General features: G+C 41.0%; 1 protein-coding gene across 3 annotated transcripts in view; it reads right to left on the minus strand.

Moving 5' to 3' along the window:
- The window catches only part of LOC110519670 (CD209 antigen-like protein E), a 104,087-nt gene that overhangs the window by 48,149 nt on the left and 38,482 nt on the right, over window positions 1-17,456 (minus strand). For 2 of the 3 annotated variants that reach the window (XM_036934143.1, XM_036934142.1), the window contains exon 1: window positions 2,295-2,575. The exons of the other annotated variant lie outside the window; for it this stretch is intronic. In XM_036934143.1, coding sequence (XP_036790038.1) covers window positions 2,295-2,442 — 148 coding nt within the window. In that variant the 5' untranslated portion in view covers window positions 2,443-2,575. Of the gene's footprint in view, window positions 1-2,294; window positions 2,576-17,456 lie in introns of those variants that run through there. 3 annotated transcript variants of the gene reach the window in all.

The following is a 17,456-nucleotide window of genomic DNA, read 5'->3' on the forward strand; positions in this document are numbered from 1 at the left end:
AGAAACACATTGAATAACAGATAGTCCTTACTGCTATTAGCCAATAGAAACACATTGAATAACAGATAGTCATTACTGCTATTAGCCAATAGAAACACATTGAATAACAGGTAGTCATTACTGCTATTAGCCAATAGGAACACATTGAATAACAGATAGTCATTACTGCTATTAGCCAATAGAAACACATTGAATAACAGATAGTCATTACTGTTATCAGCCAATAGAAACACATAGTCATTACTGCTATTAGCCAATAGAAACACATTGAATAACAGATTCACTACATGGAACAACAGATAGTCATTACTGCTATTAGCAAACGAAAGGAATAACATTCACCCCACCACAGATAGGGAAGGGCGATATTGTAGTTACTCCACCACAGATAGGGAAGGGCGATATTGTAGTTACTCCACCACAGATAGGGAAGGGCGATATTGTAGTTAATCCACCACAGACAGGGAAGGGCGATATTGTAGTTACTCCACCACAGATAGGGAAGGGCGATATTGTAGTTACTCCACCACAGATAGGGAAGGGCGATATTGTAGTTACTCCACCACAGATAGGGAAGGGCGATATTTTAGTTAATCCACCACAGATAGGGAAGGGCTATATTGTAGTTACTCAACCACAGATAGGGAAGGGCGATATTGTAGTTACTCCACCACAGATAGGGAAGGGCGATATTGTAGTTAATCCACCACAGATAGGGAAGGGCGATATTGTAGTTACTCCACCACAGATAGGGAAGGGCGATATTGTAGTTACTCCACCACAGACAGGGAAGGGCGATATTGTAGTTACTCAACCACAGATAGGGAAGGGCGATATTGTAGTTACTCCACCACAGACAGGGAAGGGCGATATTGTAGTTACTCAACCACAGATAGGGAAGGGCGATATTGTAGTCACTCCACCACAGACGGGGAAGGGCGATATTGTAGTTACTCCACCACAGATAGGGAAGGGCGATATTGTAGTCACTCCACCACAGACGGGGAAGGGCGATATTGTAGTTACTCCACCACAGATAGGGAAGGGCGATATTGTAGTCACTCCACCACAGATAGGGAAGGGCGATATTGTAGTCACTCCACCACAGACGGGGAAGGGCGATATTGTAGTTACTCCACCACAGATAGGGAAGGGCGATATTGTAGTTACTCCACCACAGATAGGGAAGGGCGACATCTATCGGAGGATGCAGTGGATTGAGACGCTGCAAAACACCTCTCTTTCTCTGACAGATTTTCTTAGTTTTCTTGTATTATGTTCATTGTATGTCCGCGGCACATTGTAAGCTAAGGGTTCCTGCGTAGACTCACCCTGTCTGCAAAAACTGTCTTTAACATGATTTTAATTAATTAAATGACGTCCCTGTACCTGTACACATGCAATTACCTGTAAGGTCCCTCAGTCGAGCAGTGCATTTTAAACACAGATTAAACCTGCGAAGACCAGGGAGGTTTTTCCAATGCCTCACAAAGGCATCTATTGGTAGATGAGTAAAAAAAAAAGGCGGACATTGAGCATGGTGAAGTTATTAATTACACTTTGGATGGTGTATCAATACACGCAGTCGCTACAACGATACAGGCGTCTTTCCTAACTTAGTTGGCGGAGAGGAAGGAAACCGCTCAGGGATTTCACCACGAGGTCACTGGTGACTTTAAAACAGTTAAAGAGTTTAATGGCTGTGACGGGAGATGGATCAACAACATTGTAGTTACTCCACAATACTAAACTAATTGAAAGAGTGAAAAGGAAGCTTGTACAGATTATATTTTTTTCTTGTCCAGAACATCCTGTTTGCATCAAGGCGCTAATGTAATACTGAAAAAAATTTGGCAAAGCAATTACATTTTTTGTCCTGAATATAAAGTGTTATATTTGGAGCCAAATCCAATATAAACGCTTTTTACTGAGTGTTTTTCAGGATAACAAATAAACAAATAAAGCACTAAGAGATGAATTCACTTTTCAGCAGGACAATAACCTACAACACAAGAACAAATACGCACCGGAGTTTGCAGAGTTACAGTTTATGACTTAAATCTGCTTGAAAATGTATGGGAAGACTTGAAAAAGGTGTGCGTGTTTGTGTGTGTGTGTGTGTGTGTGTGTGTGTGTGTGTGTGTGTGTGTGTGTGTGTGTGTGTGTGTGTGTGTGTGTGTGTGTGTGTGTGCGCGTGCGTGCGTGTGTGTGTGCGTGTGCGTGCGTGCGTGCGTGTGTGTGTGCGTGTGTGTGTGTGTGTGTGTGTCAAGCATTATAACAGGATAAACTGTTACCTGAATGTTGATCACCAGCTCCATCCTTCTTGCAGGGCATGATGGGTCTTTTGTTGTTGTTAATAGGATAACCAATATAAATTGTAATTATTTCAATATTTTTTTTGCCACGAAATCTATCGCTGTTTTCATAGCTTTCCTCTGACATCTTTACACACGTGTGTTGAAATGCAGTAACTTCCACTGTTGTAACTTCTACTGTTGTATCTTCTACTGTTGTATCTTCTACTGTTGTATCTTCTACTGTTGTAACTTCTACTGTTGTATCTTCTACTGTTGTAACTTCTACTGTTGTATCTTCTACTGTTGTAACTTCTACTGTTGTATCTTCTACTGTTGTATCTTCTACTGTTGTATCTTCCACTGTTGTATCTTCTACTGTTGTATCTTCTACTGTTGTATCTTCTACTGTTGTAACTTCTACTGTTGTATCTTCTACTGTTGTAACTTCTACTGTTGTAAAGTCTGCTGTTATCTCAGTTGTAGGTTCCTGTCTGTTCGCTGCACAGCTGGAGTCTCGGTGTGACTCAGTCTAATATCAGAGACAGTTTTAACAGTCAACCTCATTAAAGGGGAAACTATCTAACCAATAGTACGACACTAACCACCACCATGTGACCACAGACTTATTTTCTGAAAACCATGTTTGTTTATCACAGTGAAGATTAGTTTGTATATTTCGTTTATTTTAGTTAAGTTTACAACAGTGTAGATTAGTTTGTATATTTAGTTTCAATTAGTTTAGTTTTTGTGTTTCATACTCTTAGTAGTTTAACAAATTTCACCTTGCACACCATCGAACAGTTATTTTCATCTCTGCTGTCTCAGTGAGAAGAGTTACTCAGAGATATGTATCAGAATGTACAATATGTCTGCATCTGTCTCAGTGAGAAGAGTTACTCAGAGATATGTATTAGACTGTATGTCTGCATCTTTCTCAGTGAGAAGAGTTACTCAGAGATATGTATTAGAAGGTACAATGTGTCTGCATCTGTCTCAGTGAGAAGAGTTACTCAGAGATATGTGTTAGACTGTATGTCTGCATCTGTCTCAGAGGGTTTTCAGTGGTGATGTCATTCACACCATTTGAAACTCAGGCGGTCCACTTCCTGTTATATTTTAAGCAGTGGTTTAATCTGAGACTCTGATGTGATGTTTAAAACAGCAGCAGGATGAACAGTAGCTCAATGCACGACGGTGAATTCACAAACAATAACTGTTGTCTCCTTTGTGACATGGACACCAGAGATAATAGTTATTCAGAGATGTCTCTGTCTTTACAATTACTCTCACTTCTACTTCCCTCTTCATCATTCTCTATCTACATCAAAACAAGTGGAGAAACACGAACTGCATTCCAACATTCTGTTTATCAAAGGACAGTATGGTATTTTTTATTGTTTTCACCTTTATTTAACCAGGTAGGCTAGTTGAGAACACCTTTATTTAACCAGGTAGGCTAGTTGAGAACACCTTTATTTAACCAGGTAGGCTAGTTGAGAACACCTTTATTTAACCAGGTAGGCTAGTTGAGAACAAGTTCTCATTTGCAACTGCGACCTGGCCAAGATAAAGCATAGCAGTTCGACATGTACAACAACACAGAGTTACACATGGAGTAAACAAAACATACAGTCAATAATACAGTAGAACTAAAGAAAACAAAAAGTCTATATACAGTGAGTGGAAATTAGGTCAAATAAGGGAGAGATGTCTCTGTCTTTCTCAGAGAGGGCCTGAGATCTAAAATTACTGTCTCCTGTGTGACATGGACCCTCGTGGGATCTACCTTGTAACATACTGCATCTACCATGTAACATACTGTATTGTAACATACTGTATCTACAATGTAACATACTGTATCTACCATGTAACATACTGTATCTACAATGTAACATACTGCATCTACCATGTAACATACTGTATTGTAACATACTGTATCTACAATGTAACATACTGTATCTACCATGTAGCATACTGTATTGTAACATACTGTATTGTAACATACTGTATTGTAACATACCATGTATCTACCATGTAGCATACTGTATTGTAACATACTGTATTGTAACATACTGTATTGTAACATACTGTATTGTAACATACCATGTATCTACCATGTAGCATACTGTATTGTAACATACTGTATTGTAACATACTGTATTGTAACATACTGTATTGTAACATACCATGTATCTACCATGTAGCATACTGTATTGTAACATACAGTATTGTAACATACTGTATTGTAACATTCTGTATCTACCAAGTAACATACTGTATTGTAACATACTGTATCTACCATGTAACATACTGTATCTGCTATGTAACATACTGTATTGTAACATACTGTACCTACCATGTAACATACTGTATCTGCTATGTAACATACTGTATTGTAACATACTGTATCTACCAAGTAACATACTGTATCTACTATGTAACATATTGTATCTACTATGTAACATACTGTATTGTAACATACAGTATCTACCATGTAACATACTGTATCTACCATGTAACATTCTGTATTGCAACATACTGTATCTACCATGTAACATACTGTTTTGTAACATACTGTATCTACTATGTAACATACTGTATTGTAACATACTGTATCTACCAAGTAACATACTGTATCTACTATGTAACATACTGTATCTACTATGTATCATTCTGTATCTACCATGTAACATACTGTATCTACCATGTAACATACTTTATCTACCAGGTAACATACTGTATCTACAATGTAACATACTGTATCTACTACGTAACATACTGTATTGTAACATACTGTATCTACTATGTAACATACTGTATCTACTATGTAACACACTGTATTGTAACATACTGTATCTACTATGTTACATGCTGTATTGTAACATACTGTATCTACCATGAAACATACTGCATTGTAACATACTGTATCTACTGTGTAACACACTGTATTGTAACATATAGTATCTCCCATGTAACATACTATATTGTAACATACAGTATCTACCATGTAACATACAGTATCTACCATGTAACATACTGTATCTACCATGTAACATACTGTATTGTAACATACAGTATCTACCATGTAAGATACAGTATCTACCATTTAACATACTGTATCTACCATGTAACATACTGTATTGTAACATTCTGTATCTACCAAGTAGCATTCTGTATTTTAACATACTGTATCTACCATGTAACATACTGTATTGTAACATACTGTATCTACCAAGTAACATACTGTATCTACTATGTAACATACTGTATCTACTATGTAACATACTGTATATACTATGTAACATACTGTATTGTAACATACTGTATCTACTATGTAACATACTGTATCTACTATGTAACACACTGTATTGTAACATACTGTTTCTACTATGTTACATGCTGTATTGTAACATACTGCATCTACCATGTAACATACTGCATTGTAACATACTGTATCTACTATGTTACATGCTGTATTGTAACATACTGTATCTACCATGAAACATACTGCATTGTAACATACTGTATCTACTGTGTAACACACTGTATTGTAACATATAGTATCTACCATGTAACATACTATATTGTAACATACAGTATCTACCATGTAACATACAGTATCTACCATGTAACATACTGTATCTACCATGTAACATACTGTATTGTAACATACAGTATCTACCATGTAACATACAGTATCTACCATTTAACATACTGTATTGTAACATTCTGTATCTACCAAGTAGCATACTGTATTGTAACATACTGTATCTACCATGTAACATACTGAATTGTAACATACAGAATCTACCATGTAATATACGGTATCTACCATGTAACAAACTGTATCAAACCAAGTAACATCCTGTATTGTAACATACTGTATCTACCATGTAACATACTGTTTTGTAACATACTGTATCGTAACATACTGTATCTACCATGTAACATACTGTATCTACCATGTAACACACTGTATTTTAACGCACTGTATCTACCATGTAACATACTGTATCTACCAAGTAACATACTGTATCGTTACATACTGTATCTACCAAGTAACATACTGAATCGTTACATACTGTATCTACCATGTAACATACTGTATCTACCATGTAACATACTGTATTGTAACATACTTTTTCTACCATGTAACATACTGTATTTTAACATACTTTATCTACCATGTAACATACTGTATATACCATGTAACATACTGTATTGTAACATACTGTATCTACCATGTAACATACTGTATCTACTATGTAACATACTGTATCTACCATGTCACATACTGTATTGTAACATTCTTTATCTACCAAGTAACATACTGTATCTACTATGTAACATGCTGTATTGTAACATACTGTATCTACCAAGTAACATACTGCATTGTAACATACTGTATCTACTGTGTAACATACTGTATTGTAACATACAGTATCTACCATGTAACATACTGTATTGTAACATGCAGTATCTACCATGTAACATACAGTATCTACCATGTAACACACTGTATCTAACATGTAACATTCTGTATTGTAACATTCTGTATCTACCAAGTAACATACTGTATTGTAACATACTGTATCTACCATGTAACATACTGCATTGTAACATACTGTATCTACTATGTAACATACTGTATTATAACATACTGTATCTACCAAGTAACATACTGTATCTACCAGGTAACATACTGTATCTACTATGTAACATACTGTATCTACTATGTAACAAACTGTATTGTAACATACTGTTTCTACTATGTTACATGCTGTATTGTAACATACTGTATCTACCATGTAACATACTACATTGTAACATACTGTATCTACCATGTAACATACTGCATTGTAACATACTGTATCTACCATGTAACATACTACATTGTAACATACAGTATCTACCATGTAACATACTGTATCTACCATGTAACATACTGTATCTACTATGTAACATGCTGTACTGTAACATACTGTATCTACCATGTAACATACTACATTGTAACATACTGTATCTACCATGTAACATACTACATTGTAACTTACTGTATCTACTATGTAACATACTGTATCTACCATGTAACATACTACATTGTAACATACAGTATCTACCATGTAACATACTGTACATGGTAACATACATTATCTACCATGTAACATACTGTATTGTAACATACATTATCTACCATGTAACATACAGTATCTACCATGTAACATACTGTATCTACTATGTAACATACTGTATCTACTATGTGACATACTGTATTGTAACATACATTATCTACCATGTAACATACTGTATTGTAACATACATTATCTACCATGTAACATACAGTATCTACCATGTAACATACTGTATCTACCATGTAACATACTGTATTGTAACATTCATTATCTACCAAGTAACATACTGTATCTACTATGTAACATGCTGTATTGTAACATACTGTATCTACCAAGTAACATACTGCATTGTAACATACTGTATCTACTGTGTAACATACTGTATTGTAACATACAGTATCTACCATGTAACATACTGTATTGTAACATACAGTATCTACCATGTAACATACAGTATCTACCATGTAACATACAGTATCTACCATGTAACATTCTGTATTGTAACATTCTGTATCTACCAAGTAACATACTGTATTGTAACATACTGTATCTACCATGTAACATACTGTATCTACCATGTAACATACTGTATTGTAACATTCTGTATCTACCAAGTAACATACTGTATTGTAACATACTGTATCTACCAAGTAACATACTGTATTGTAACATACTGTATCTACCATGTAACATACTGTATTGTAGCATACTGTATCTACCAAGTAACATACTGTATTGTAACATACTGTATCTACCATGTAACATACTGTTTTGTAACATACTGTATTGTAACATACTGTATCTACCAAGTAACATACTGTATTGTAACATACTGTATCTACCATGTAACATACTGTTTTGTAACATACTGTATCGTAACATACTGTATCTACCATGTAACATACTGTATCTACCATGTAACATACTGTATTTTAACACACTGTATCTACCATGTAACATACTGTATCTATCATGTAACATACTGTGTCAACCATGTAACATACTGTATCTACCATGTAACATACTGTATCAACCATGTAACATACTGTATTTTAACACACTGTATCTACCATGTAACATATTGTATCTATCATGCAACATACTGTGTCAACCATGTAACATACATTATCTACCATGTAACATACTGTATTGTAACATACATTATCTACCATGTAACATACAGTATCTACCATGTAACATACTTTATCTACCATGTAACATATTCAATCATGTCAATTTGATTCATACCAGGAACACTTACACCCTCCTCCTCTCCCTCCTCCTCTCCCTCTCTCTGTACTCTCTGCCAGCTCAGTACCTCTCTCTCTCCCTCCTCCTCTCCCTCTCTCCCTCTCTCTGTACTCTCTGCCAGCTCAGTACCTCTCTCTCTCCCTCCTCCTCTCCCTCTCTCCCTCTCTCTGTACTCTCTGCCAGCTCAGTACCTCTCTCTCTCCCTCCCTCTCTCTGTACTCTCTGCCAGCTCAGTACCTCTCTCTCTCCCTCCTCCTCTCCCTCTCTCCCTCTCTCTGTACTTTCTGCCAGCTCAGTACCTCTCTCTCTCCCTCCTCCTCTCCCTCTCTCCCTCTCTCTGTACTCTCTGCCAGCTCAGTACCTCTCTCCCTCCCTCCTCCCTCTCTCTGTACTTTCTGCCAGCTCAGTACCTCTCTCTCTCCCTCGCTCTAGGCTCTTCTCTGTTACACAAACACACACACACAAACACACATATAAACACACACGGACACACACACACACATTCAAACACACATGGACACACACACACAAACACACACACACAGAAACATTCTCACACACACACACACACACACACACACACACACACACAGAAACATTCTCACACACACACACACACACACACAGAAACATTCTCTCACACACACACACACACACACAAACTATCCTGTTTATAAGCTGGTTTCTAAACCTGATTAGTAGGACACCCCTCTGGGAAGCCTGGTTGGTAGGACATCCCTCAGGGAAGCCTGGTTGGTAGGACACCCCTCTGGGAAGCCTGGTTTGTAGGACACCCCTCAGGGAGCCTGGTTTGTAGGACACCCCTCAGGGAAGCCTGGTTTGTAGGACACCGCTCAGGGAAGCCTGGTTTGTAGGACACCGCTCAGGGAAGCCCGGTTGGTAGAACACCCATCAGGGAAGCCTGGTTGGTAGGACACCGCTCAGGGAAGCCTGGTTGGAAGGACACCCCTCAGGGAAGCCTGGTTGGTAGAACATCCCTCAGGGAAGCCTGGTTGGTATAACACCGCTCAGGGAAGCCTGGTTGGTAGAACACCCATCAGGGAAGCCTGGTTGGTGGGACACCCCTCAGGGAAGCCTGGTTGGTCGGACACCCCTCAGGGAAGCCTGGTTGGTCGGACACCCCTCAGGGAAGCCTGGTTGGTAGGACACCCATCAGGGAAGCCTGGTTGGTAGAACACCGCTCAGGGAAGCCTGGTTGGTAGAACACCCCTCAGGGAAACCTGGTTGGTAGGACACCGCTCAGGGAAGCCTGTTTGGTAGGACACCCATCAGGGAAGCCTGGTTGGTAGAACACCGCTCAGGGAAGCCTGGTTGGTAGGACACCCCTCAGGGAAGCCTGGTTGGTAGGACACCCATCGGGGAAGCCTGGTTGGTAGAACACCGCTCAGGGAAGCCTGGTTGGTAGAACACCCCTCAGGGAAGCCTGGTTGGTAGAACACCCCTCAGGGAAGCCTGGTTGGTAGAACACCCCTCAGGGAAGCCTGGTTGGTAGAACACCCCTCAGGGAGAGTCAGTCTGTCAACATGTCCTGCTTTTTAAAGCGTCTATACCGCCATCTGCTGTCAGTCCAATGCTGCTACTTAAACACAGGAACTACATCTGCCTCCCTCAACCAAGCATGTGAAAGGCTGTCTTAGTGAGTGAGTGAGTGTATGTGTATGTGTGTGTGTGTGTGTGTGTGTGTGTGTGTGTGTGTAGGAGTGTAGGAGTGTAGGTGTGCATGTGTTTGTGCAGGTCCTCTCATCCTCCTCTCCTCCTCCTCCTCCTCCTCCTCCTCTCATCCTCCTCTCCTCCTCGTCTGACCCTCCTCTCACCCTCCTCTCACCCTCCTCTCACCCTCCTCTCATCCTCCTCTCATCCTCCTCCCATCCCCAACTCCTCCCCCTCTCCTCCTCCTCCTCTCCTCCTCCTCCTCCTCTCACCCTCCTCTCATCCCCAACTCCTCCCCCTCTCCTCCTCCTCCTCTCACCCTCCTCTCATCCCCAACTCCTCCCCCTCTCCTCCTCCTCCTCTCACCCTCCTCTCATCCTCCTCCCATCCCCAACTCCTCCCCCTTTCTTCCTTCTCCTCTCCTCCTCTCCCCAACTCCTCCCCCTCTCCTCTTTCTCCTCTCCCCAACTCCTCCCCCTCTCCTCCTCCTTCTCACTCTTAGAACTTCATGTTGCCAATGGCTACAGGCCTATCACACACACCATCTCTATATAATTGTCACACTGCTAGTGAGATAGGGGTTGGGGGCCCAAGGAGTCCGACGTAACCATGGCAACAGCATTATGTTGCCGATGGAGAGGACGAAAAGGGGGAAAAGAAGTCCAGCAAAAGACTGTCTCAATACAGACCAGTCAGTTATAGACTGTCTCTCAATACGACCAGTCAGTTACAGACTGTCTCAATACAGACCAGTCAGTTATAGACTGTCTCAATACAAACCAGTCAGTTATAGACTGTCTCTCAATACAGTCCAGACAGTTATAGACTGTCTCAATACAGACCAGACAGTTACAGACTGTCTCAATACAGACCAGACAGTTACAGATTGTCTCAATACAGACCAGTCAGTTATAGACTGTCTCTCAATACGACCAGTCAGTTACAGACTGTCTCAATACAGACTAGTCAGTTATAGACTGTCTCTCAATACAAACCAGTCAGTTATAGACTGTCTCTCAATACAGTCCAGACAGTTATAGACTGTCTCAATACAGACCAGACAGTTACAGACTGTCTCAATACAGACCAGACAGTTACAGACTGTCTCAATACAGACCAGACAGTTACAGATTGTCTCAATACAGACCAGACAGTTACAGATTGTCTCAATACCGACCAGTCAGTAAAAGACTGTCTCAATACGACCAGACAGTTATAGACTGTCTCAATACAGACCAGTCAGTTATAGACTGTCTCAATACAGACCGGTCAGTTATAGACTGTCTCTCAATACAGTCCAGACAGTTATAGACTGTCTCAATACCGACCAGTCAGTTATAGACTGTCTCAATACCGACCAGTCAGTTATAGACTGTCTCAATACCGACCAGTCAGTTATAGACTGTCTCAATACCGACCAGTCAGTTATAGACTGTCTCAATACCGACCAGTCAGTTATAGACTGTCTCAATGCCGACCAGTCAGTTATAGACTGTCTCAAGACAGACCAGTCAGTTATAGACTGTCTCTCAATACGACCAGTCAGTTATAGACTGTCTCTCAATACAGACCAGTCAGTTATAGACTGTCTCTCAATACAGACCAGTCAGTTATAGACTGTCTCTCAATACAGACCAGTCAGTTATAGACTGTCTCTCAATACAGACCAGTCAGTTATAGACTGTCTCTCAATACAGTCCAGACAGTTATAGACTGTCTCAATACCGACCAGTCAGTTATAGACTGTCTCAATACCGACCAGTCAGTTATAGACTGTCTCAATACCGACCAGTCAGTTATAGACTGTCTCAATACCGACCAGTCAGTTATAGACTGTCTCAATACCGACCAGTCAGTTATAGACTGTCTCAATACCGACCAGTCAGTTATAGACTGTCTCAAGACAGACCAGTCAGTTATAGACTGTCTCTCAATACGACCAGTCAGTTATAGACTGTCTCTCAATACAGACCAGTCAGTTATAGACTGTCTCTCAATACAGACCAGTCAGTTATAGACTGTCTCTCAATACAGACCAGTCAGTTATAGACTGTCTCTCAATACAGAGCAGTCAGTTATAGACTGTCTCTCAATACAGTCCAGACAGTTATAGACTGTCTCAATACCGACCAGTCAGTTATAGACTGTCTCAATACCGACCAGTCAGTTATAGACTGTCTCAATACCGACCAGTCAGTTATAGACTGTCTCAATACCGACCAGTCAGTTATAGACTGTCTCAATACCGACCAGTCAGTTATAGACTGTCTCAAGACAGACCAGTCAGTTATAGACTGTCTCTCAATACGACCAGTCAGTTATAGACTGTCTCTCAATACAGACCAGTCAGTTATAGACTGTCTCTCAATACAGACCAGTCAGTTATAGACTGTCTCTCAATACAGACCAGTCAGTTATAGACTGTCTCTCAATACAGACCAGTCAGTTATAGACTGTCTCTCAATACAGACCAGTCAGTTATAGACTGTCTCTCAATACAGACCAGTCAGTTATAGACTGTCTCTCAATACAGACCAGTCAGTTATAGACTGTCTCAATACCGACCAGCCAGTTATAGACTGTCTCAATACAGACCAGTCAGTTATAGACTGTCTCAATACAGACCAGTCAGTTATAGACTGTCTCAATACCGACCAGTCAGTTATAGACTGTCTCAAGACAGACCAGTCAGTTATAGACTGTCTCAAGACAGACCAGTCAGTTATAGACTGTCTCAATACAGACCAGTCAGTTATAGACTGTCTCAATACAGACCAGTCAGTTATAGACTGTCTCTCAATACGACCAGTCAGTTATAGACTGTCTCTCAATACAGACCAGTCAGTTATAGACTGTCTCTCAATACAGACCAGTCAGTTATAGACTGTCTCTCAATACAGACCAGTCAGTTATAGACTGTCTCTCAATACAGACCAGTCAGTTATAGACTGTCTCTCAATACAGACCAGTCAGTTATAGACTGTCTCTCAATACAGACCAGTCAGTTATAGACTGTCTCTCAATACAGACCAGTCAGTTATAGACTGTCTCTCAATACAGACCAGTCAGTTATAGACTGTCTCAATACCGACCAGCCAGTTATAGACTGTCTCAATACGACCAGTCAGTTATAGACTGTCTCAATACAGACCAGTCAGTTATAGACTGTCTCAATACCGACCAGTCAGTTATAGACTGTCTCAATACCGACCAGTCAGTTATAGACTGTCTCAATACCGACCAGTCAGTTATAGACTGTCTCAATACCGACCAGTCAGTTATAGACTGTCTCAATACCGACCAGTCAGTTATAGACTGTCTCAAGACAGACCAGTCAGTTATAGACTGTCTCAATACAGACCAGACAGTTATAGACTGTCTCAATACCGACCAGTCAGTTATAGACTGTCTCAATACCGACCAGTCAGTTATAGACTGTCTCAATACAGACCAGACAGTTATAGACTGTCTCAAACGTCATTCTATTCCCTGTGTAGAGTATAGGAAATATTATTCAGTTTTCAGACTCATTGACTTTTTCCACATTTTGTGACATTAGCAGCCTTATTCAAAAATGTAGTAAATTATTCCCCCCCCCCCCCCCCCCCTCATCAATCTACACACAATTATCCATAATTGTGACGCTGGTATAAATGTGTCGGGAGACAGGTGCAGGAATGCGTAATAGTGTTTTTTTTTTTATTTCCCAAATTACAGTGTGCCGTGAAAAGGCACGGGGACGAAGACCAAACAAACACATAACACAAAACACAGGGTTGAAACCCCAAAACAAAAGAGAGAGGAGTACCTCGAATAAATAACACAATGATTAACACACGGGGGGGACGAGACCCGTAATCATCTGCACAATATATGTGCCACGAAAGCCCAAAACAACATGACACGGATACTCACACGAACCAACGGACATTGGAACAATAATCGCCAGGACGACGATAAACAAAAGGGCACACTTATGTAATTACTAATCAGGGGGAATAGGGACCAGGTGTGCGTAATGACAGTTCCGGAAGGATCCGTGACAGTCCCCCCCCCTGGTGCGTTGCACTTGCAGCGTAATGACACCGGCCTCGAGGGCGATCACAGGAACGCAGTGCGGTTCAACCAGGACCCGATGCAGCTGCCGAAGTTGAGGCATCATTGGATATAAACACGGGCAGCACAATTCATATATATATATATTTTTTTCCCACTAGTTGGTCTTTTTGACCAATCACATCAGATATTTTTCAGAGTTGATCTGATTGGTCAAAAGACCAATTCGTGAAACAAAGATCAGAATTGTGCCACTTGTGTAGATGAAGCATGTTCCCTTTATAGTACACTACGTTTGACCACTTGGAATACAGTCATGTTCCCTTTATAGTACACTACCTTTGACCACTTGGAATACAGTCATGGTTATTTATTTTATTTTTTATTTTAACATTTATTTAACTAGGCAGGTCAGTGAAGAACAAATTCTTATGTAGAATGACGGCCTAGGAACAGAACTACCAAAAGGAAAACAAGCCTCCTGCAGGGACGGGGACGGGGACGGGGACGGGGACGGGGACGGGGACTGGGACGGGGACGGGGACTGGGACGGGGACGGGGACGGGGACGGGGACTGGGACGGGGACGGGGACGGGGACGGGGACGGGGACGGAGACTGGGACGGGTACGGGGACAGGGACAGGGACTGGGACTAAACATAAAAATAAAAAATGAAATAGGACAAAACACACATCACGACAACAGAGACACAACATAAAGAGAGACCCAAGACACCACAACACAACATAGAGAGACCCAAGACACCACAACACAACATAAAGAGAGACCTAAAACACCACAACACAACATAAAGAGAGACCTGAGACACCACAACACAACATAAAGAGAGACCTGAGACACCACAACACAACATAAAGAGAGACCTGAGACACCACAACACAACATAAAGAGAGACCCGAGACACCACAACACTACATAAAGAGAGACCCAAGACACCACAACATAGCATAAAGAGAGACCTGAGACACCACAACATAGCATAAAGAGAGACCTGAGACACCACAACACAACATAAAGAGAGACCTGAGACACCACAACACAACATAAAGAGAGTCCTGAGACACCACAACACAACATAAAGAGACCTGAGACACCACAACACAACATAAAGAGAGACCTGAGACACCACAACACAACATAAAGAGAGACCTGAGACACCACAACACAACATAAAGAGAGACCTAAGACACCACAACACAACATAAAGAGAGACCTGAGACACCACAACACAACATAAAGAGAGACCTAAGACACCACAACACAACATAAAGAGAGACCTGAGACACCACAACACAACATAAAGAGAGACCTGAGACACCACAACACAACATAAAGAGAGACCTAAGACAACAACATAGCAAGGCAGCAACACATGATAACATAGCAAGGCTGCAACACATGACAACATAGCAAGACATCATCACATGACAACATAGCAAGGCAGCAACACATGATAACATAGCAAGGCAGCAACACATGACAACACAGCAAGGCATCATCACATGACAACATAGCAAGGCAGCAACACATGACAACATAGCAAGGCAGCAACACATGACAACATAGCAAGGCAGCAACACATGACAACATAGCAAGGCATCATCACATGACAACATAGCAAGGCAGCAACACATGACAACATAGCAAGGCAGCAACACATGACAACATAGCAAGGCTGCAGCACATGACAACATAGCAAGGCAGCAACACATAACAACATAGCAAGGCAGCAACACATGACAACACAGCAAGGCAGCAACACATGACAACATAGCAAGGCATCAATACGTGACAACATAGCAAGGCAGCAACACATGACAACATAGCAAGGCAGCAACACATGACAACACAGCAAGGCAGCAACACATGACAACATAGCATGGTAGCAACACATGACAACACAGCATGGCAGCAACACATGACAACATAGCAAGGCAGCAACACATGACAACATAGCACGGCAGCAACACATGATAACATAGCAAGGCTGCAACACATGACAACATAGCAAGGCAGCAACACATGACAACACAGCAAGGCAGCAACACATGACAACATAGCAAGGCATCATCACATGACAACATGGCAAGGCAGCAACACATGACAACATAGCAAGGCAGCAACACATGACAACATAGCAAGACATCACATGACAACATAGCAAGGCAGCAACACATGATAACATAGCAAGGCAGCAACACATGACAACATAGCAAGGCAGCAACACATGACAACACAGCAAGGCAGCAACACATGACAACATAGCAAGGCATCAACACGTGACAACATAGCAAGGCAGCAACACATAACAACATAGCAAGGCAGCAACACATAACAACATAGCAAGGCAGCAACACATGACAACATAGCAAGGCAGCAATACATGACAACACAGCAAGGCAGCAACACATGACAACATAGCAAGGCATCATCACATGACAACATAGCAAGGCAGCAACACATGACAACATAGCAAGGCAGCAACACATGACAACACAGCAAGGCAGCAACACATGACAAAATAGCAAGGCAGCAACACATGACAAAATAGCAAGGCAGCAACACATGACAACACAGCATGGTAGCAACACAACATAACAACAACATGGTAGCCACAAAATATAGCAGCAGCACAAAAACATGGTACAAACATTATTGGGAACAGACAACAGCGCAAAGGGGGAGAAGGTAGAGACAACAATACATCACGAAGCAGCCACAACTGTCAGTAAATGTGTCCACGATCGATTATTTTCAATTAAGAAATGATCTAGTTTGTGTTTTTTTGTAACAGCTTAACATAATGTACAGTACTGTGCAACCTATTAGGTAACAGGCAGAATCTAGGACCTGAAACGATTAGTGAAGAAAAATGTTTGTAAAACTGGCGAAAAGAGGGAAAAGTCTCCGCACATTTCCAGTCAGATGAACATTTCTTGATCACAAGATAAACTTTTGGGGTCAGTCGACCTTCACCATAGCTTCTCCTATGAGGTGAACATGTCTGAATCAACGGGTCTGGTCTCTG

This window comes from Oncorhynchus mykiss, chromosome 10 (genome assembly GCF_013265735.2).
Source record: "Oncorhynchus mykiss isolate Arlee chromosome 10, USDA_OmykA_1.1, whole genome shotgun sequence".
Taxonomy (NCBI): Eukaryota; Metazoa; Chordata; class Actinopteri; order Salmoniformes; family Salmonidae; genus Oncorhynchus; species Oncorhynchus mykiss.